Here is a 23,221-nt window from a genome sequence, read left to right as displayed (position 1 = left end):
CATCTCTCCCTCCCTCAGCGACTCTCCCTCCCTCTCTCCGTCTCTCTTCTCCGAGCCTTCTCCGACGTCCAAGTCCGCGCGCCTCTCTTCTCAGACCGGTCTTCTCCTCCTCCATCGGTCCTTTCCTCCGCAGCCGCTCCTCCGCGCCGGTCCTCTCCTCCGCGCCGATCCTCCACGCCGGTCCTCTCCTCCGCCTTCGCTCCTCCGCGCCGGTCCGATCTCCTCCGCCTAAGGTATAATATTTTTTTGTGTATATATATATATTAATAATTAGTATTATATATATATATATGAAGAAAAAAAAATTTAAATGGTTTAGTATATTTTAATTAGTAATTTAGTATGTTTTAATTAGCATATATAATTAGTGTTAATAATTATTAATTAGTTTTAATTAGTAATTTAGTATATTTAGTTTCAAATTCTATATATGTGTTTAGTATGGTTAGTAGTTTAGTATTTACGTTTCAAATCAAATAAATTGTTAGTATGTTTAGTTTGATTTTGATTGTTAACATGTATTAATTAATGTAATTATAGTTGTTAATATATATAGTATTTATAATTAGTTTAGTAACATGTATTAATTAATGTAATTATAATTGTTAATATATATAGTGTTTATAATTAGTTTAGTAATATGCTTAGGTTAATGTTTAGTTGAAATTAATTGTAATTGTAAAAGTTTAGATTAAATATTATTTTGAAATTGAAATTGTAATGGAAATCAAATTGGTTAATAAGTTGTTAGTTTAGTTAACTAATTAATTTATAGTTTAATTGTTAACACTTTGTACTTAATAATGAAATTGGTTATGTAAGTAATTTTAAATTTTAAATGTTAGTTTAATTAAGATTTTTTTTTGAAGAAATAGTTTAATTAAGATTGAAATTGGTTAATTGTTTAAACTATTTTATTAGATTAGTTGTTTATGATATTGTAATTAATTAATTACTGAGTGATTGTTTTATAGTTTTCATTGATAAAATGTTGTGACCGAGCCACGGAGGCTCGGTTTAGGACTTAGTTAATTAATATGATAGTTTCTGGATAAATTTTAAATGTTTTTAAAGTACTTTGCAGGATTTTGGTTTAACAATATTATAGGAGAAACTCTGCCAAAATTTCGGTAGAGTTTTGAACCAATTAGAATCGAAATCCACTAGAAACAATCCATTTTCAAAATAATCCATTTTCCAGGATTGTTTCCAGGATTTTGAGGCGCATCTTTCCCACAATTTCTACAATCCATTTTTAAAAAATAAGATACCTTTCACAGTCTCTCTCTCATTCCTTCTAAATTCGCTCTCGGTCCTTTAGTAAGATCGGACTTTCAATGCTAATTAATAATTCTCGTTGTCTTTCTCGTTCAGCGAAATCAATGTCTAATCCAAGTAGAGATTGGGTTACCGAGAACGAGAGGTTGAGCTTGCAGTATAAAACAGGGGTTAACGAGTTTATCCGCCTTCCAAGCAGACAACCGAACGAAAATGGCCAATATCGTTGTCCTTCCAAGTCTTGCAACAACGTGAGATGGCACGCCATCGGGGTCGTAAGGCTTCACCTCCTGGACAATGGGTTTACCCCAGGCTACACAGAATGGTATCATCACGGCGAGCGCCTTGTCCTTACTCATGGTGAAGACCTCATTGGAACTGATCAGAGAGGAGTAGGAGGATTGCACGACGCTCTGCATGATATCATGGACCACAAGGATTTCGACGACTTTGCGGATCCGACTCCGAGCGAGATGCGTGCGGAGGAGCAAGTGGAAGACTTATTTTCCAAGTTGGAAGCGGAATTGTACCCTGGATGCAAAGAGTTTTCGTCTTTGTCGTTCTTGATTTCGTTGATGCACATCAAAGTCACGAACCATTGGACGAACAAGTCGTTCACAAAACTCTTGCAGCTCTTGAGGAAGTCTCATCCAACTGGTAACCGAATTCCGGAAAAGCACTACGAGGCAAAGGCGAAACTGAAGCGCTTCGGCATGGGGTACGAGATGATCGACGTGTGCACAAACGACTGCGTCTTGTTTCGAAAAGATCTCGAGAAAGCTGAAGTGTGCCGAGTTTGCAACGAGAGCAGATGGAAGCCGACTGGGAAACAGATACCGCAAAAGATATTGCGATATTTTCCCCTGAAAGATCGATTGAAGCGGTTGTACGCCTCTCGACACATGTCGCTTCAGATGCAGTGGCACGAAAGAGAACGCGTCAGAGAAGAAGACGTTCTGCGATATCCTGCGGACGGTACGACGTGGAAGAACCTGGACGAGAGATACCCAAAATTTGCCGAAGTGCCTCGGAACGTGCGGCTTGGATTAGCTTCTGATGGGTTCAACCTGCTTGGAGAAATGAGACTAGCGTACAGCATGTGGCATGTGGTACTGACTGCGTACAACTTGCCGCCTTGGTTGTGCATGAAGAAAGAGTACCTTATGCTGACGCTTCTGATTCCCGGGCCGAGCTCACCAGGAAAAAACATGGACGTGTTCTTGCAGCCACTAGTTGAAGAGCTTAAAGAATTGTGGGAGACGGGATTCAACATTCGAGATGGAGCCAACGATGAAGTGTTTCGGTTGCGTGATGCGCTACCACGGTTTTCCTCCGCCATATGTGAGGGCATTTTAATAAAAAAAAAAATCGTGGTGTCGTCCACGTTTCTTTGTTTTCTAATCTTGTTTTCTTCTTATAGGATGTCGACTAGAGCAGGTGGAGACGAGGATCCACCACAGACGCCGGGATCCTCCGGATCGAAGAACACACGTGGACCAACGAAGGGTCTCGTGTTAGCGAGAGCAGGGGTAGGGACTCCTGGTGCGAATGTAGTTCGCTACGATCCGCATTAGCGACGTGGGAGAAAAACCATCAAGATATTAACGGCAACTGGACAACGCCCTTCGCGAATCAACAATTTGTAAGTTACTTTATTTAATTACTTAATAATAATTATATAATAAGTTTATTTGGTTTTTTTGTAAAGGCGCGAATCAACGCCCAAGTGACAGATATTTTGCGACAAGCGGAGGAGCAAGGCGAAGAGGTGAGCCTCGAACGCGCAGAGGAGTATGCGATGCATGACGTTCTCGGGCCACGCCGTGATTAGGATATCGGGATAGGACCCACGACCCCAGTTGGGGCTTTGAGTGTAGCTCGAGCTCAAGACGGAAGCTCGTCTGGTTCGTCATCTCAGTCACGTGCCGATCCAGTACTGTATACCGAGTTGAAAGCTCAGCTGGCAGCACAACAAGCTCAAATGGCGGCACAACAAATCCAGATGGAAGAGATGCAGCGACAGCTGCTCTCGTTTACACAGATGCATACTCAGGCTTCCCCCACAAGCCCACATCCTCAGCCTACGCCGACATCAGCGGCAATGGCTGATAATGTGACGCCAGGTTCTGCGGAGTTTCATAGAGATCGTCCTAGCGGTAGCGGCAGTGGCCGAGGAGGAAGCAACAGTGGCCGCGGAGGCAACTTATTTGGAAGAGAAAATTCCTCTATCGATAAGTTTTATAGGCAACAACGATAATAGTTGGATTTGTATATTTTTATATTAGCGAACAAACTCGTATTAGTTGTTTGTATATTAAAAATATTTTAATATGAAATATTAATTTCTAATTCTAATTATAATTCTATTTATTTGTAAATTTTATTTTTTTTTTCAAAATGAATTGGGCATCAGGTGCGACTAGTCGCACCCAATAGTTAAGGCGGGAAGGGTATTGGGTGCGACTAGCCGCACCCAATACTATGGCGGGAAGAGTATTGGGTGCGACTAATCGCACCCAATAAGTTGGCGGGAAGAGCATTGGGTGCGACATGTCGCACCCAAGAGTCAAATTCCCGCCTTATTCTTAAGTTCCCACGGAAAAATAGGTCCGACTTCAGGTGCGATAAGTCGCACCCAATAGTGTCGCACCCAATAGTATTAGCTGCGTACGTTTAGGTGCGACGTTTTGGGCATCAGGTGCGACTTTTGCCGCACCTGATGCCCATATTTATAGTAGTGATAAACACAAATTTGTTATATTTATAATTCTTTGGTTTTTTTAAGGGCGCTCTAGCTTACTAGCTTTTTTAAAACTTAGAATTGTGAAATAACCAACGTTTTAGTAATATTTGGTAATTAGTCAATCTTTGATGCAATAAGACATAATTACCTTTATTATTTTCCCCTCATTCTTTGCAAAAAATAAATTAAATAAAAATAATTTATATATACCTAAATAATCTCTCTCTCTCTCTCTCTCTATCTATCTCTATCTCTCTCTATCTCTCTCTATCTCTCTTCGTTACATTTTTAGCAATGACGAGAGGAAAAAAATACAACATCGTAATTAATAGTTGATAATAATTGTTTTAATAGGTTTCTGGTAAAAATCTATTAATAGTTATTACCGATTATTAGTTAAAGCAGAGAGCTGTTAACAATTATTAACGACTATTAATTGCGCTTTTAATGTTTTTGACCTTTATCAATGGCTAAAAAATGTGACGAGAGAGAGAAAGAGAGTAAACGTAAAAATAGACAGAGAGAGAGAGAGGGAGAGAGAGAGAGAGAGAGAGAGAGAGAGAGAACGGAGATCCTAATAATTAGAGATTTTGAATAATAAATCAGATTTTATTAATTTCAAAAATAAATTATATTAACTAATTAATAAAGGTAAAAATGGTATAAACAATGTGCCACATAAGCAGAATGGCTAGAAATAAAAAAAAAAATCTGAAACGTATGACAAAATGAAATTATTAGATTTGAAGCTTAGTCAGTTACAATTTTCTTTTTTCTTTTAGTTTATGTAAGTTGATTGGTCTGCAAATCAACTTGAATTATTGCAAGATTTTCCGAACCTTGCACCCCAAAAATAACCGATATTGCTATATATAAGAGGAACAAAAATAGGCCAAATTTTATTATATTTATTTTAGAAGTAACGGTGGAGGACGGTGAAGGTAGGTGTGAAATTACTACTAGACCAAACTAGGAACCACGCCAAAATTTAATTATAGTTAGTGTTGTCATAATGGCAAGAGTACTTGTGGCCACCCGGCCTCTCCCATTTTCCAAAGGTTTTGGGCTAGTTTAGTTTTTTCGGGAAGTGTCGGGCTAAACAAGGCCCTTTGAAAGGGCCCCGATGGAGTCTGGGGTATATGTCCCCAAGTACGCTGCTTGACCCGAGCCCTCAAAGAATAGTGAGAACTATCTATTTTAATAATAGAAAAAAAAAAATCCATGTTATTTTCTCTAATTTAGAACCAACTCATGAGCGAGAATAACATTTTCCAAAATTATAATATTTGTAGTCCAATCATGAGAAATGTGAATGTGAGTAAGAAAAAAAAAATGAAATTGGTATTTTAAGTTGAAGATGCTTTGCATTCTAAGTGTATTTTTTCGGACAAGAATACTCTTGAAGGCAAAAAGTTCACGTTTTAGCCGCTGCACGGCCATTACAAAGAAAAGCCGTCAAAAATGGAAAATTTTACAGAAACAAATACAGCTCTAACTACAACTATGTGGCATATACCCATTCAAGACATGTAATAAAAATATAAATTATATAAAAATCAACAAGCTTTTCCAAACCTTCATGTTTTAGCTCAAAAAAAATTGTTTTTTATTTTTTAAACATGCTAAAACTTTCTATATAAATATTTTTTTTCCAAGACCGCAAAATAAGTACTTTTCGAAATTAGATCATGTTTTTGACAGACAATTTTATGCGTTTTTAGATATGTATTATAAAATTTCTCCCGAGTAAATCGAAATGGGATAGTAAAAAAATTCACCTACGTCTATTCTCTATTATAGTAAAAATGAAATTATCCTCCATTTCCCTATTTCGTCTTCAACATTTGCAATATAAACCAGCTGCCTGTGATTATCCATTGTATATCAATTGTATATCCACTGCGATGCCCATGAGTACTCCTACGGCTAGCTCTTGATTGAACATGAAAAAGAAAGGCATTTACAGAAAACGACGTTGATGGCTTCAATGCTATTAGTTTTCAGTCCTTGTACAGTTAATCTGAGAGGATACGGCGATAATGACACAAAAAGCGACGCAGTCAAATTTTACCTAGAAAGATTGGCCAGAAAATAGCTGTCACAGAGACTTGTTTGGAAAAGAGTACGGCCAAAAACCAGTCCCGTATTAAGTTGAAAATGGCAAGTGCTCGTCACTGGTCGATTAAAGTTCCGGGTTTAAATAAACGCGTCGTCAGGGCTTGATAACATGAAGAGCAACAAGATACAATGAGCTGCGCTTCAATCTTCAAACCCGTTTACCATTTCTGAACCTACATGTCAAGCCTGTGTGTTTGTATCTTATTAGTGGAAGATCTCCGATTCGTAATTTTCTCAGATTCAGACTTGCATCTTCCTTGGCTGGCAGACGAAATTTCAAATTTCCAAAGTGATTGTCATGGGAATACCCTAGTATCCTCATTGCTACAGTGTGTCGACATGCTGTCCTGTGATGATGATCGAGTGCTTGTTGGGAATGGGCCGATCGCTGATTTTCTCTATTATTACCATAATCATTGACTAGGGTCTGAAGATCTCGATACCAAGCACAGAGTATGGCTCGCACCGATCGAAACGGAGATGACTTTGTGGGGTCCCAAACCATCATCTTCTATAAGGAAATTGACCAGAACGGGGCTCGATTGCACATTCGGTAGCCCAGGAACTCCTAATTGTGAATCTTGGCCGTTTCCCCACATATACAGCTTTCCATCATCTGTATAAATGTAATACCACAAACAGATTTAACACCTTTGCATGAATTACATCTACATATATTTCATTCTAATGTGAGCTTTGAAGCTTTTAGCAGATCAACAATGTAAAATTCAACTTTGTATGTTATTTTCCTTTCAAGCAGATCAACAATGTAAAATCAAACTTTGTATGTCATTTTCCTTTCAAGAAGTACCGCCCACATCGAATAAAGTAGAGGGTTTTTTTTAGGGTTATTTAGTTATATAGCCACACGATTATAGTGAATTGAGATATAGCCCACCTTTGGTTAATTTCTTGTAAATAACCAAGTTAACTTATTAACAGATTAGTAAAAGACTTATTTAACTTAGTCAAACATGTAAAAAAGGTAGTTAATAGGCTGCCACGTATGCAAGTTGGCTATTTACAAAATATTTACCAAAGGTTGGCTAATTTACAATTCATATAATTTAGGTGGCTTACGTAACCAAATTTTTTTTTTTTTTTAACACAAACCGTACCTGAACTTTTATGCAATTTTGGTCAGTAAATTAATTTTCTGACAAAATAATCCTCAAGCTAAGGATTTCGTAGCACCAAAAGTCGTTTCCATGAAAATTTTAAATCTTCTTTTTATGAAATACAACAATATTTAACGTAGTTAAAAACTTAAATGAACTTATTTATAATTTTAAAAAGTATAAACAAAACTTTAACCTAAAAAACATCAAAATTAACTTTTCGCAAGTGTTTTATGGGTTAGAATATAATTTAAATAGTTTGTTCTATGAAATTAATCAGTTATGTAAGTTGACAGATATAGTTTTTTAATTTATTTCAGTGGATAAATTTCGTTAACAAGTTAATTTTTTAATGAAATGACTAATTTACTACAAAACCAATAATTTTTGGACTACTAATTTGCTCATAAAATTAGTTCAAGGAACAAAATGTCGCTCACGTATTTTAAAGACTACCTGCTGTAAGAACCCTAGAGTAGAGCGACTTTACTTATCGGTATTCACAATGACCCTATGTCAAATTAGATAAAATAAAAAATAAAAAAAAAGCTATTTATTTTTCAAATTTGGAACAAGATATGAGATTTTAATTCTTAGGTCGCATTTTTTAATAATGTAAACCAATAAATTATCCTGTTTAGCATATAAATGCAGATGTTCTGAGAAACTCTACAATATCTATCGATCATCTCACCCGTTACAGCAGCTGAAGTTGAACCACCGCAAGCAATGTAAACGACACGCTCATCAGCCAATGCCTCGATCACAGCTGGCGCTTTCTTACTTTCCACAGAAGAATGACCCAACTGCCCATGCTCTCCGTGACCCCATGACAGTACCTTCCCTTCGTCTATTAAGTTCAGTTTTTGATATAGAAATTCAAGACATATCAGAAGACTTGGACACGTAATTGTAATAAGTAACACAAAGATTCTGCATCACAATACCTGTTAAGGCAAGGGTGTGATATCCACCGCATGATACTTGTCTGATATGAACATCTTCGAGGCTAGTAAGCAGTTTCGGCTCCCAACCCCCAACCTTGTTGCCTCTACCGAGTTCGTAGTTTGAGTTTGCTGAGGAAAAAGACAAACATGTTACTAGAGTGTTATTAACACCTTCGTTCTTACAAACTAAATAACGGAAATTTTCAATTTTTACTAATGATGATTATGCTTTATTTTGCACATGTTTTATCAGAGACATTGAGTGTGTAAACAGCTACTTAGCTCAGGGCTCATACCCTTACATTGTTGTTTTTCTAAGGATCTTATTATATAAGTCAAATAATCTTCAAGCTGCTAATTTTTTTCCATCGAAAATAAAATAAAAAATTAATTATTACTAACATTTTCTTCATATTTTAAATACTGATCCTAGCCCGATCTCCAAAACTCAGATGACTTTATCATCTTATTACGACTATCTTGTCCAATTAGTGATTCCCCTTCGTCAACAATATCACCACTTCAATTATAGTGTTGAATGCTCTACTTTACAAAACCATTATATTGGACGGCCCCAACAATATTCCAGTTCACTTTCCTAGAAAACATGTTCATCTTGATTTGAACTTCAGAAAGTATTTCAAAAACTAAAAAAAATAAAAACATAATAAATGAATTTATACCTCCCCAATTCCAGACTTTGCCGTCTTTAGTAAGAGCAACAGTGAAAAAGCCTCCACAGAAAACAGCAGCGACTGGAACTGGCAAGGCTTCCACTTTTGTGGGGACGGCAAGTCCACCGGTCTCACTCTCATAATCTCTACCCGGATTGGGTCCCACTCCTAATCTTCCTTCGCCTCTGTCTCGACCCCACGTGTAAACTTCACCTGAATCAAAGAAATTCTGTTACAAACACGGTATTTCGTTGGCTGATTTATTTACACACCAAGACCAACCAGCATAATCATTAATACAACATTTTGGTAGCTTCACAATTCTGTTCTTTCATTCTTTGTATGGTTTCACTTTCTTTTACTAGATCACCTTACACTAAATGATCAAACTAGCCTACATAGGAAATTTCCTGTGGTTCTAAAAAAAAAAAAGAAAAATTCCCTTCTTTTCTTTTTCACACACCAGACTCAGTAATGGCAGCCGTGTGAGCGCCACCGGTGGCACAATGACGTAGTTTGGTCTTCCATGAACCCTCCACAAGCTTAGGAAACAACTCTCTCGTGAACCGAAAGTGCCCAAGCGCGCCAAAACCACCATAGCCCCTGCAATCTTCATTGTCAACATTGTAAATAAATACTAAAAACAGGAAACACCCTCAATCCCTTCAAACACACAACCTAGCTTGACCACACCCCCCAAAAACCGTACAACACTGCCTCTCATACAAACATAATAAAGGACAAATCTTTAAAGGGACTGACCAAGAGAAGAGTTGGCCTTGCTCAGTAAGGACGATCGAATGAAGCCCTCCCATGGCGAGGCCACGAACAGAGTCGATGTTCGGGTTAAGAGCCGGAACGAACATCGAGTTCTCGTGCCCGAAGCCGAGTCTCCCTCCATCACCTTTACCCCACATCCAGAGGCTCCCTCCGATCACCAGCGAGGAGTGGAACAGGCCGCAGGAGATCCCCACCTCCACGGCGGCGGCGGCGGCGTTGGGATTGGCGAGGCGGCCGGAGACGGGGGCGAGGGCGAATTTGGGGACGGCGAGAGTGGCGACCGGGTCGGGGTAGAGGCGGATCTCCTCGACGCCGCCGCCGAGCTGGCCGGAGCCGCCTCTGCCCCACGAGAAGAGCTGCAGATCTCGGGCGGCGGGGATGGGGGCGGAGGAGGGTTTGGGTTTGTACAGGATTGGGATCTTGCGGGCCGCCGTGGAGAGGCGGCGGAGGAACGGCATTGCTTTGGGTGGGGTTTTAGGCCAAATGGGTTTTAGGCAATTTCGACTAATTTATCAAGCGAGAGATCACGATTCATGATAGATACAAATTTATTTGGGATTATTCCAAAGAGTTATCCTACGTAATATTTTTGTTTAATTATCTAATAATTAAGAATATAGCATAAATTAACATCCATATATAACATAAAGTACTAATATAACATACAAACCAATCTAGTTTCAGCCATCCATATATAACATAAAGTATTAATTAACATAAATTAACATATTTGACAATAATTTTTTGAATGTCAATGAATTTTCAAAGAATTCAGAATTTCATTTGAAAATTTATTCATGGATGTCAATCATGGATTAAAACGCCTGCGACATTGTCGTTTTCGTCAACTGAACGACAAGCGAGTGTTGTATTTGTCGTTTCCTTGTATTTTGTCGTTCGATTTTCGACGATACGATATAGCGTTTCGCCAATAAACGACAGTAACATTTCGGTCTCATTGCAGTATAAAAACTCACAGCATGTCGTGGACGGCCACGAGCCCAGGAGATGACGAATCTGAAAATGAAACACATAAAATAATCATGTATAAAAAGTTCAGTTGAAAAATACGTTATTGAGCTATTTAAAAAAAAATTAAAAAACACGCTATTTTAAACAAAAATAAAATATATGCTTGTAAATGATTTTTAGAATAAAAATCGTTCATCTTTTAACCACGTTTTAACAACATCTTGAATAATCGTGTATAGAAATATCAATTAAAATTAATTTTTGTAGCTATATAAAACGAGATTCTTTCTAAAATATACCAAATTGTTTTTCAACCAGAAATATTTTAATGATTTCGGTTCATTAAAAAAAAAGATATCAATCAAAATCATCATAAACTAATTAAGAATATAAGCTGAATAAAGAAAAATACCTATGAATTAATTAAAAATAAAAGCCTCTTAATGTTTAAAAGAGCCCACGGTTGATAGGAAAAAGTTCTTAAGAGGTTGAGGTCTATGAGTTGTTGTTGTTATTTTTTTTTTTTTTGATAGAGGAAAAGAAATGGAGAGAAAATGAAAAGGTCGGATGTGTGAGGATGAAATACTGAAGTGGAAAAGAGAGATGATAAAAACTTTTTTAAATCTTAATAAGTGTAGAAAGATATTGTCATAAATACAATAGTAATAAAAAAATTAATAACTTTTCTAATACACAGCTGTCGAATACAAAAAAAAAAAAAAAAAAAAAAAAAAAAAAAAAAAAAATCATCCCAATATCAATAACGCTCCTTGGACATTTGACGGGTGAAAAGATCGAAACAAATAACAAGGTATCAATTTCTTTAATACGGCTGTATATATATTGTATATATATTATATATATTATATATGTATATATACACGTGTGAAAAGAAAATCATTTTCTACAGACTTTTTATCACTTTATTTTAGACTAGTGTGTATATATATAAGCGCCTTAAAACTTCAATAAAATAAGATTTTATATTTCCTGACTCATCTAAAATATATAATTCATATCAAACAACAGAACAACTTTAAGCAGCACTAGCAAATAAATATAAGCTCATATAAAGAATTCACATACACCAAATTTTAATTTTAAAATGACTAGATTGCGGTGTTTCACAAAAAAAAAATATTGATGTGCGAATGAATCGCTCTTATCACAACGCTCACCGAAGACCTCGCTTAAAATACTATAAAGAGGGAACAACAATGTCATTGCTCTTTGTTTCTCACTAAGAGACACTAATTAGAGCTCAATGAAGACTATCACTCATTGGTCTTGGGAGCCAATGCTCCTCTCCAACGTACATACGAAGGCAAGAGCTTAGGTGGCACAGAAGAACGTACATGCCAAGTATATTTCAACACAGGCTCACATTGTCAATGTTCTCCAATCTTCAAATCTGCATTTGGAGTATTCGTGCCCAACTCATTGTTGATAAATCATCTACGCCGAGATTGGAGGGACTGTTCAAAGAGTATTTAAGTAACCATGTAATTAGTTAGAATTAGTTTCCAAGCGTGCAAATCAACTGGCCAGTTTGTCAACCGTATGCTTATCAGTTGTGCACTTGATTTAGTGCAATGTGTCATGTTTGTATAAATGCTTCGTAATCACGCCATTGTGGTATAGAATATTTCAGATATATTATAATAACAGTGGATTTTATTTATAAATACTCCAACTTATGCATATATTATATATATATATATATATATATATAAATGCTTTGTGTATTTTATATGCTAGATTTTATTCATATTAAATGCTTTGTGTATTTTATATACTAGATTTTATTCATATTTAAAAATATTCCAAATTGCGTGCATGGTATATGTTAATGCCTGAAAATGGATCAACACGAAAACCGGTCCGCGGTTCGGTCTAGGGCCGGACCCTATGACCGCGCGGTGGTCGAACGGAGAAGTTGTCCCAACACCTGTACCTCCGCCGTGCCGGAAAAGGATTTCCGACGACTCGTCACCTGAGAAAAGAGAGAAACGTGAACTAAAGGACCGCGGAGGGGTTTCCTCCGGCGGGCACTCCGACGCTCAACATTAGTCTAGGTGTCGTGCTTCAAATTCTAGAGAGAGAAGCTCTGATGAGAGAGAAGCAGAGGTTTTGTAAGTGTGAGCAAACTTACCTCCAAATGGGAAAAATGGAGGTATTTATAGTGGAGTTGTGAGGGTCGGGGTAGTCTCGTCATTCGGCTATTATTGGAGGGACGGTCCTGTTTAGGAGGGGACGGACGAGATCCATCGAATGGTCACGGGATGGCCCATGAGTTATGAGACCTGCCAGAGGGCCAGGGAGCATAATATGACCTATCAGGTGGGTAACGGGACGTGACGCATCCTATTCGGGGTCATGAGGCGTGAAACCACCGGTGACGTTGCCCCTCGTCCTGCTCGGTCGGGCGACTTGACTTGCCCTGCCAGGAGGCCTGTCTTTGTCTCGCCGGGGGAGTAATGGGACGTGACGCGTCCTGTCCGGTCGGGTGGCTTGCCTCGTCCTCGTCCGGGGTCATAAGGCATAAAACTATCGATGACGTGGCGTGGCATGACTTGCCAGGGTCACAAGGCATAAAACTACCGATGACGTGGCGTGGCATGACTTGCCAGGGTCACAAGGCATAAAACTACCGATGACGTGGCGTGTCATGACTTGCCAGGGTCACAAGGCATAAAACTACCGATGATGTGGCGTGGCATGACTTGCCAGGGTCACAAGGCATAAAACTACCGATGACGTGGCCCCTTGTCCTGTTCGGTCTGGTGGCTTGCCTTTGCTCGTCCTGTCAGGGGTAGCCAGTCGTGACGTGACTCGCCAAGGGGGTCACTGGACGTGCCCAAGGGTCACGGGACCTGTCAGGGGGGTCGCTAGACTCGCCAAGGGGGTCACCGGACGTGCCCAAGGGTCATGGGACCTGTCAGGGGGGTCGCCAGATTCGCTAAGGAGGTCACCGGACGTGCCCATGGATCACGGGTGCTGTCAGGGGGGTCGCCAGACTCGCCACGGGGGTCACTGGATGTGCCCAAGGGTCACGGGACCTGTAAGGGGGGTCGCCAGACTCGCCAATGGGGTCACCGGATGTGCCCAAGGATCATGGGACCTGCCAGGGGGGGTCACCAGACTCGCCAAGGGGGTCACTGGACGTACCCACTTGGACCTGCCAGGGGGTCACCAGACGTACCCACTGGTCATGGGACCTGTCAGGGGGTCACCAGACGTACCCACTGGTCATGGGACCTGTCAGGGGGTCACCAGACGCACCCATTGGTCATGGGACCTGTCAAGGGGTCACCAGACATACCCACTGGTCATGAGACCTGTCAGGGGGGTCACCAGACATAAAACTACTGATGACGTGGCCCCTTGCCTTGTCATGATTCCCTTTTGGCCGGGCCTCGTGTACATCTTTTTTGGGTTGGGCCGCAGCGTTTCTTGTGAAGGAAAAATCCCATACAACATTAACCCCCCAGTTTATTGAAGGACTTAGTCGTTCAAGAAACTTTGTGTCTTCGGGGTGGATCGTTGCATGTCTGGACGTTATCCCGACTGTCTTTGATTTCCCAGCTTGAGTATGTTGATGGTGGGCACTCTCCACCTGCCTTCCCTTGTTGTTGTTTTTTTTTTCTTTTTTTTTTTAGGCTTGATATCATTTTCCCTCCTTCCTCCCTTTCATTTCTTCTTCCTTGTCTGAGCTACTCGTGGCTACGTGTCGGGGGTCGTCACCTGGGTCACGACGAGGAGCAGCACTTTCAGATCTCGGTCGCACGTGGGGAGATCTCTTACGTGCGCGGCGGGCGCTTGAAGATCGCGCTCGGCCGAGAGTTCTCTTCATCGGCTTCGGCGGTGCGCTCTGTCTTCGGGCAGACGTCAGGCGCGCGGGCCTCTCCAGCCCGGCGTGAGCACGCAGACTTCTCTAGCTCGGCGCAGGCGTAGGCTTCTCGCTTCGTCTCCATGCCTCCATCGGGCGCGCATGCGTCTCCAGCTCGGCGTGAGTGCGCATGCTTTTCTAGCTCGACGCGGTTGCACGGGTTTCTCCAGCTCGGCATAGGCGCGAGCTTATCACTCCGTCTCCGGGCCGGCGTCGGTGCACAAGCCTCTCCAGCTCGGCACAGCCGTGCGAGTTTCTCCGGCGCAGGCGCGGGCTTCTCGCTCCGTCTTCGGGCCGGCGTTGGTGCGCAGGCATCTCTAGCTCGACGCGAGCACGGGCTTCTCGCTCCATATCCGGGCCTCCGTCGGGCGCGCATGCGTCTCCAGCTCGGCGCGAGTGCGCAAGCTTCTCTAGCTCGACGCGGGCGCACGGGTTTCTCCAGCTTGGCATAGGCGCGAGCTTATCACTCCGTCTCCGGGCTGGCGTCGGTGCACAGGCCTCTCCAGCTTGGCACAGCCGTACGAGTTTCTCTGGCGCATGTGCGGGCTTCTCGCTCCGTCTTCGGGCCGGCGTTGGTACGCAGGCATCTCTAGCTCGACACGAGCACGCGGGCATCGGGTGCGTGAGTTTCTCCAGCTCGGCGCAGGCACAAGCTTCTCGCTCCGTCTCCAGGCCGGTGTCGAACGCACATGCCTCTCCAGCTCGACGCGGGCGGTGGGTGCACGGATGAGATTTTTAGAAGAGCGCTCGGGTCCTCTACTCGTGTGGCTGTGGTTCTCCGGGTCTAGAATTGCAGGTCGCGCGTGGCTGGCCATCTCTTCTTCCTCGACGAAGAACTTGAGTTTGGGTTCGGTGTTGAGCTTGGTGGCGCTCCTTCTCGAGCTCTCGCCTCATCGCCTGAGCTCTCCATACCGGGAGAGAGGTGTTCAAACTTCGTTCATGTGGGATGATGTGCCTTCGAGCTCAGACCCTCCTGCGAGTGGAGAGGGGTCCTCACTCTTGGGCATCGGGATGCATGTCGACCAAGGCACGCACGTTGCCCGGGCTTCATTAGTAACTTCGCGTGCACCAAGCCCGGAGTTGGCCTAGTCTTCCTTGCGCGATCTGTGTGCATGGGCCAGATCCGACTGCCGCCGGATCTCTTCTACCTCAGTTGTGGACGCACAGGTCTCTCCGGTCCGTCATGGTCGCCTTTCCCAGTTCTGTGCATCGGGGGTCGCCACCTCTCGGGTATAGCGCAGTTTGTTTTGCGCCTAGTTAGACTATAACTTTTGGGGACGGTGTAGTCGATTGTGCATCTAGTTAGATATTTACTCCAAATCTCTTTTGTGGTGTTCAGATGGTGGAATGAGAGTTGTCTTTATCCTTTTTGTTTTTAATGTCATCGCAGTGCGTTGAATATCTTGCTTGCTTTAACATGTTCTTTGGTCGTCCGTCTGGCGCTCCAACCTAGTCTTTTGGTGTTCCTGTTTGTAGGGGCGTCTTTTATACGTCTATCTCGCAGTCGGGTTGGGCATCTTTGATGCCTCGAGTCCCTGTTCGCGCGAGTGCCTCGTGGGCGCCTCGCCGCCTTCCTCTCCATCGGGCTGGGCATCTTTGATGCCTCGAGTCCCTGTTCGCGTGAGTATTTCGTGGGCGCCTCGCCACCTTCCTTGCTGTCGGGCCGGACATCTTTGATGTCTCGAGGTCCTTGTTCGCGTGAGTGCCTCGTGGGTGCCTCGCCGCCTTCCTCGCTGTCGGGCCGGACATCTTTGATGTCTCGAGTCCCTGTTCGCGTGAGTGCCTCGTGTGCGCCTCGCCGCCTTCCTCACTGTCGGGCCGGACATCTTTGATGTCTTGAGTCCCTGTTCGCGTGAGTGCCTCGTGGGCGCCTCGCCGTCGGGCTGGGCATCTTCGATGCCTCGAGTCCCTGTTCGCGTGAGTGCCTCGTGGGCGCCTCGCCGCATTCCTCGCTGTCGGGCCGGACATCTTTGATGTCTTGAGTCCCTGTTCGCGTGAGTGCCTCGTGGGCGCCTCTCTCTCAACTAGAGAAATCTCACACGACGCAAGCGAACGTGTCGTCAAGTAATAGAGTGCAAAAGCACGGATATCGATCCCACAAGGACTCTAGACTATTTTCGAAGCGAACTCACTAGCTTTAGTTTTCGAGTTATGGAAAATGAAAAATGGGGGGTTTTTTTATTGTTTTGTGAACAAGATGAAATGTAAATAAAAGTGAAAGCACTATTTAAACACAAGTTAAAAGGAAGGGGTACGATTTTGTTATTTCATCGAGTCGGTCGGTCAAGATACGATTCTAAGCTCGGGTTTAGAGTGTTAAAACTTAGTCTCAACCCCTCCTATAACATTCACTAATCTCTCTCGAGTCTTTAGGAATCTAGCTATGTGTCGAACTTACACCTCTCGGTTTGGGTTCTATTAAAGCACAAAACCGCATTTAGCCCGGGATTTCAAACAACTACATCTACCCCCTAGTCTTTCTATAGCTCTAGGAAGGTTAATGATGGGACGGGTAGAGCTCACTCGTTTATTACCTCTCGGTGTCTAAACTCGTCTAAGATTCACTAACTAGGTAGCTACTCTAATTAGCGCTAACACACGCCCCATACCCATAGAATTCCACTCTCAACCCAACCATGAAGCACCAATCTAATCCAAATGTTTGACCAACCAACTCAACTACTCAACTACATCGCACCCCAAATCTACTTAGTTACTCATGATTAAGAATAAACAAAGTAAAATTGAAATAAGTAAAAGAAGCAAAACAATAAAGAAACAAGACATTGAATGCTAATCTCAACAACCAAATAAATATATCATAAAACTCAAGCACTACTTCAATATTCCACTTAGATAAAACAATAAACTTATCACAATGCTCAAATGACAAAGGTAATCAACAAAACCCAAATAGAATACTTGAAAGCTTAAAATATGTTCAACAAGCAAAAAGTGGAGTAAATAAGTAAAAAACAATAAATAAAAGAGATAGAGTTTAGAGTGAACAAATGGAGGTGATGAGGATGATGGAGGTTGTCACTTCTCCCTCTTCTTCTTCACTCCCAAGCTCAAGAGCAAAATGGGTGTCAAACCCTAGCTTTCTCTCTCTCACTTTCTCTCTCTAAAGTTTCAAAAACCAAAACAAAAGTGTTCTATTCTAAAGCTTCCCCTTTTCCTCTTTGAATAAGTGTATATGAGGGTTTAGGAAAGGTTTTCGGAGCAAATAAGGACCCTTGGATGAGATCCAAGGGCCAAAAATGATCTAAAAGACGAGCTCCAAAAAGTGCTGAAAAAGCAACTGGCGCGGTGCGCCACATAACGGCGCGGTGCGCCACTCGTGAATTTTCTGAAGGCGCGGTGCGCCACATAACGGCGCGGCGCGCCACTCGTGAAATTCTGAAGGCGCGCCGCGCTTCTCTTGCGCGTCGTCTGCTCGAGCTCTCGGTGTAAATTTTGGCACCAGGGCGCGGCGCGCCATGTTTTAGGCGCAGCGCGCCTCTCGAGAAACGTTGACTCCATTGACCGTCGTTGACCGTCGTTGACTTTTGTTGACTTGACTTCAAATGACCATAACTTGCTCGATTTAGCTCCGATTTAGCCCGTTTTCGCACCACAACCTTCTCATACTCTCTCAAACCTGAAAATGCAATAAAAACTACAAAATAATATCAAAAACATTAAGAACAAGCTTCGATTCTTATCTAAGAGTCATAGATAAGTGTGAATGAATCTCACTTATCAAACCCCCAAACTTAAACCGTTGCTTGTCCTCAAGCAACACAAAAGACTAGACAATAAAATAAACACACCAAAGAAGTTACACTAAAAACGAATGGTGATCACAAAGTTTAGCAACAATGTCAAATGTTAGTTACATGCCTCAACCTACAAAAATTTCCGAATCCAAGTCAATCATCATATGAAACCAAAAAAATAATTAGATTGACCAAATGGCCTTTTGCAACACATTCCCGATCAAAATCCCCCGTGTGTGAAATATGTCCCGAAAGAGAGAGAGGTCAACTTAATATGTTCGTTCACGTCTTCTAATGTCAAATGCTCAAATAATAATGAGATGAATGTGAATCGAACACCATAATGCTTTTCGCCGCTCACTCTCCACTAATGCAAGACACTTACCAAGGAAATCAATAAGGCTTTGTCGGCTTGTAATGTTAGGATAGGGTCAACGGTAGGATATGGTCAAAATGTGGCTAAAACGTCAACCTAGCGACTCAATCTCACCAACTCACCAACTTTCACATGTTATTACTTACTCACCCATTCTCACGTTCATGGTATAACATTTCACCTTTTGCGAACGTTTTCTTTCCTAAGCCTTTACTTCCCAATGTTTTTCCCCCAAACTTTGACTATGCAACGTCTAGTCTCTAAAACTAATGTCACAGGATACCACGCCAAAAACTAATACAAATAAATAATAAAACGCATAAATTAAACACACTCTTTTTCTTTTTTCTTTTTTTTTTGTTGTTTTTTTTTTCCTTTTTTTTCTTCTTTTTTTTTTTCTTTTTTTTTTCCTTTTTTTTCTTTTTTTTTCTTCTACAAAACAATAAACATAAAAACGAACAATCACCGGCGTGGTGTCTAATGAACTATAAAACACATAGAGACTAGTCGAAGAACATGTCACAAAAATCGAAAAAATTCACTCAAAAGTCGCTAAGTTAACGGGGTTCTTTGTGGGATTTGAACAAATATGGGCTTGGCTTTTTCTGACTAAGTAACGAGAAAGGATTAATCGTTCGGCTTTTTCTGAAAGGGTGCTCAAGGAAGTATTACGGGTTGGCTTTTTGGCTCTGATCGGTCCAAATGAAGGCCTATGTCATTTTTCCTAGGTTCGTGTCATGTCATTTCGCCTCGATGAGGGCTAGAGCGGTTCTTAGTGTTCGTGAGCTAAAAGACATTTAAAGATGTGATCGAACCTCTAAGGACTACTCAAACCCCGGGACGACGTGTGTGCATAAGTGGGAAAAATCAACCGAAACTGTGTTACTCAAACCACTAGTCAATCACAATGAAGCACACAAAATTTTAAAATTGACTCAAATTCGGATTTCTTCGAAAATACATGGTATCCTTGGCAAGTAACGAGAGAAAACACTTTAATACTATCACTTATAAGCAATCACCAAACAAAATTAAGAAAATAAAAATTAAATAAAGACAACCTAATCTAACAGAAATCCCCCACAAAGTAGTTCACCCCCCCAAACTCAATCTCTACATTGTCCTCAATGTAGATCCATAAAAACACGGGAGACAGAGAACTTACCTCGCGGGGGTGGTAGAACTCCCCTACTCGTCGCCTCCGCGCTCGGGCGGCGGCGGATCTTTTTCCACGCGCTCTTTCTTCATCCATACCTCTTTGAACGGTTTTGGCCAATGTCCTCGCCGTGGCTTGAAAGGAGACTTCGGCTTTGCATCTTTGATCACCTTTTTTGTTGATTCTTCTTTAGGAGCCCGTGGCGGAGGTGTGGGTGGTGGAGTGGCGACTTCGTACGTCTCGAGGACGTAGACATCTTCTTTTTCCTTCTTGCGCTTTCGGGTTTTACAGATCCCGAACGTCTCATCCTCGTTCTTCATGCGCATCATCAACTCGCCTCTTTGCACGTCTATGCGAACACCGCAAGTGGCTAAGAAAGCCCTTCCAAAGAGAATGGGGATATCGCGATCCTCGTCCATGTCGATGACGTAGAAATCGGCCGGAAAAGTGAATTTTCCGACTTTTACGAGGAGGTCTTCCACGACGCCGCGCGGGTGCCTTACGGTCCGATCTGCCAGTTGGAGAGTGGTGCGCGTGGGCTTTAGTTCACCCACCCCGAGTTTGTTGAAGACGGCCGACGGCATGAGGTTGATGCCCGAACCTAGATCGCACAAGGCGTTCTCGATAAATATGTCTCCAATAGTGCACGGCAATGTGAACTTGCCCGGGTCTTCTAACTTTGGCGGGAGCTCTTGTTTTAGAAGTGCGCTACACTCGGTGGAAAGCGCCACCGTGAGCCGTTGCGGGAATGGGAGCGGCGTCTCATAGATGCGGACCGACGAGTGCGGCTTAGGGGCTTTGGTGACCGGGGCAGCCTCTTCTTCTTCTTCTTTCTTCTGGCTCTCGGTGGCTGCAACGTGTTGATGAGAAATGGCATTGCAGTGCTCCCTTGGATTCACTTCGGAGGTGCTTGGAAGGGACCCTTGCGGTCTCTCGCTCATGGCTTTAGCGAAGTGACCCATTTGAACTTCAAGAGTTCTTATTTGGGCCGAGTTGCTTTTGAGGGCCGCTTCTTGGCGTTCGAGTGCGGCCGTGGTGTTCGTCATGAACTTGGTGTTTTCAATTGTCATTTGGGCAATTAATTCTTCAAGATTCGGTCTCTTGTCTTGATGAGGAGGATTATTCCGGTATTGCGAGCTCCCATGGTGTTGTTGAGGCGGTGGGTGTTGATGATGTTGATGATGCGGTGGAAGGTATGGTTGTTGGTGTTGAGGTGGAGCCGGTTGCATTGCCACTTGGTCTTGAGGATTTCTCCACGAGAAGTTTGGATGATTGTTCCTCGCTCCCGTGTAATAATTCCCCGAGTTTTGGTAAGTGGGACGATTGTTGTGGTTTCCCACAAACCTAAACTCCTCTATCTCGCCACATTCGTCCGTCGGGTGAGGACCCGCACACAAACCACACTTGTGGTGAGACACCTCCACCGCCTTCGCCGCTTCTTTTCCGTGGACGGTCTTCGCGAGTTTGGCTACCTCAATTGTCAACGATTTGAGGAGCTCTATCTCCGGAGTTATCGGCTCTCTCGCGGCAATTCTCCTCTCGACCGGGCATTGATCGTTCACTTGGACCATCTTCTCGAGTAGTGCAAATGCGTCGGTGGTGGTGTTGTCGAGAAGTGAGCCTCCCGATGCGGTGTTGACTTGGTCTTGAGTCGAGGCCGTAAGCCCGCTATAGAAGATTTGTAGTTGCACCCACTCTGCTATACCGTGGCCCGGACACTTCCTAATCATATCCTTGAAGCGGGCCCATGCCTCGTAGAGAGACTCTCCGTCAAATTGGCCGAAGTTGTGGATCTCATTCCTCCTCCGGGTCATCTTCTCAAAAGTGAAGAATCGCGAGATGAACTTCAAGCATAAGTCATCCCATGTGGCGATCGAACCCGGAGCGAGCGAAGACAACCACCCTTGTGCGCGGTCGCGGATTGAGAACGGGAAGAGTCGTAGACACACGGCCTCCTTGGATAAGTGAGGGAGATTGAACGTGTTGCAAATCCGCAAGAAGTTGTTGATGTGGTCTTGCGGATCTTCGGAGGGGGAACCGGCAAATTGATTGTTTTGCACCATGTGGATGATCGAGGTTTTAATCTCGAAGTTTGGGTTCCCTTCCATCTCCGGAATTCGTATTGCCGATTGGTGCTCGTCGAAAGTAGGTTGACCATAGTCGAGTATGGTCCTTCGTTCTTCTCCATGTTCCGCTTTCCGACGACCACGTGGTTGTGCTTCATTGCCTCCTTCCATGGCGGCTCGCCTTGCCTCCGCTCGGTTTCGTCGGCAAGTCCGTTCGATCTCGTGATTGATAGGAATGAGCGGAGGGTTACGTCGTCGCATGCACCTTTAAAACATAAGAGGCCCACAATAAGCACAATAATAACAAACAAACTCAAAAATTAAACTAGATAATTCAATCGAAAATAGAATTGAAGTCCCCGGCAACGGCGCCAAAAACTTGATGGAGATTTTCTCAACTAGAGAAATCTCACACGACGCAAGCGAACGTGTCGTCAAGTAATAGAGTGCAAAAGCACGGATATCGATCCCACAAGGACTCTAGACTATTTTCGAAGCGAACTCACTAGCTTTCTTTTTCGAGTTATGGAAAATGAAAAATGGGGGGTTTTTTTTATTGTTTTGTGAACAAGATGAAATGTAAATAAAAGTGAAAGCACTATTTAAACACAAGTTAAAAGGAAGGGGTACGATTTTGTTATTTCATCGAGTCGGTCGGTCAAGATACGATTCTAAGCTCGGGTTTAGAGTGTTAAAACTTAGTCTCAACCCCTCCTATAACATTCATTAATCTCTCTCGAGTCTTTAGGAATCTAGCTATGTGTCGAACTTACACCTCTTGGTTTGGGTTCTATTAAAGCACAAAACCGCATTTAGCCCGGGATTTCAAACAACTACATCTACCCCCTAGTCTTTCTATAGCTCTAGGAAGGTTAATGATGGGACGGGTAGAGCTCACTCGTTTATTACCTCTCGGTGTCTAAACTCGTCTAAGATTCACTAACTAGGTAGCTACTCTAATTAGCGCTAACACACGCCCCATACCCATAGAATTCCACTCTCAACCCAACCATGAAGCACCAATCTAATCCAAATGTTTGACCAACCAACTCAACTACTCAACTACATCGCACCCCAAATCTACTTAGCTACTCATGATTAAGAATAAACAAAGTAAAATTGAAATAAGTAAAAGAAGCAAAACAATAAAGAAACAAGACATTGAATGCTAATCTCAACAACCAAATAAATATATCATAAAACTCAAGCACTACTTCAATATTCCACTTAGATAAAACAATAAACTTATCACAATGCTCAAATGACAAAGGTAATCAACAAAACCCAAATAGAATACTTGAAAGTTTAAAATATGTTCAACAAGCAAAAAGTGGAGTAAATAAGTA

The 23,221-nt window shown here is 42.5% G+C and overlaps 1 protein-coding gene across 1 annotated transcript; it reads right to left on the bottom strand.

The window, feature by feature from the left end:
• Window positions 1-5,932: 5,932 nt before the first annotated feature.
• Window positions 5,933-10,198, bottom strand: RUG3 (Regulator of chromosome condensation (RCC1) family protein). The gene is made up of 6 exons (XM_089612225.1): window positions 9,641-10,198; window positions 9,342-9,481; window positions 8,888-9,091; window positions 8,205-8,333; window positions 7,952-8,107; window positions 5,933-6,755 (listed from the first exon to the last, which is right to left on the bottom strand). Exons 1-6 carry the CDS (start codon window positions 10,114-10,116, stop codon window positions 6,553-6,555), a joined length of 1,308 nt encoding a protein of 435 aa, XP_089468351.1. The 5' UTR covers window positions 10,117-10,198; the 3' UTR covers window positions 5,933-6,552.
• Window positions 10,199-23,221: the final 13,023 nt, after the last annotated feature.

The sequence above is a fragment of the Urtica dioica genome, chromosome 1 (assembly GCF_054948205.1).
Source record: "Urtica dioica subsp. dioica isolate 48M chromosome 1, U.dioica_male_clone48M_v1_H2, whole genome shotgun sequence".
In the NCBI taxonomy this organism is placed as follows: Eukaryota; Viridiplantae; Streptophyta; class Magnoliopsida; order Rosales; family Urticaceae; genus Urtica; species Urtica dioica.
The sequence above is the reverse complement of the archived record's forward strand: the minus strand, read 5'-3'. Positions and strand labels throughout refer to the sequence as shown.

Excerpts from the sequence above, each read along its gene's own strand:
- RUG3 (XM_089612225.1), bottom strand. The coding sequence starts at position 10,116 with ATGCCGTTCCTCCGCCGCCTCTCCACGGCGGCCCGCAAGATCCCAATC. Across the intron at positions 8,108-8,204 it reads TCACACCCTTGCCTTAACAG|ACGAAGGGAAGGTACTGTCA; the intron begins GTATTGTGATGC and ends TGAACTTAATAG. Across the intron at positions 6,756-7,951 it reads AACTTCAGCTGCTGTAACGG|ATGATGGAAAGCTGTATATG; the intron begins GTGAGATGATCG and ends ACATTTATACAG.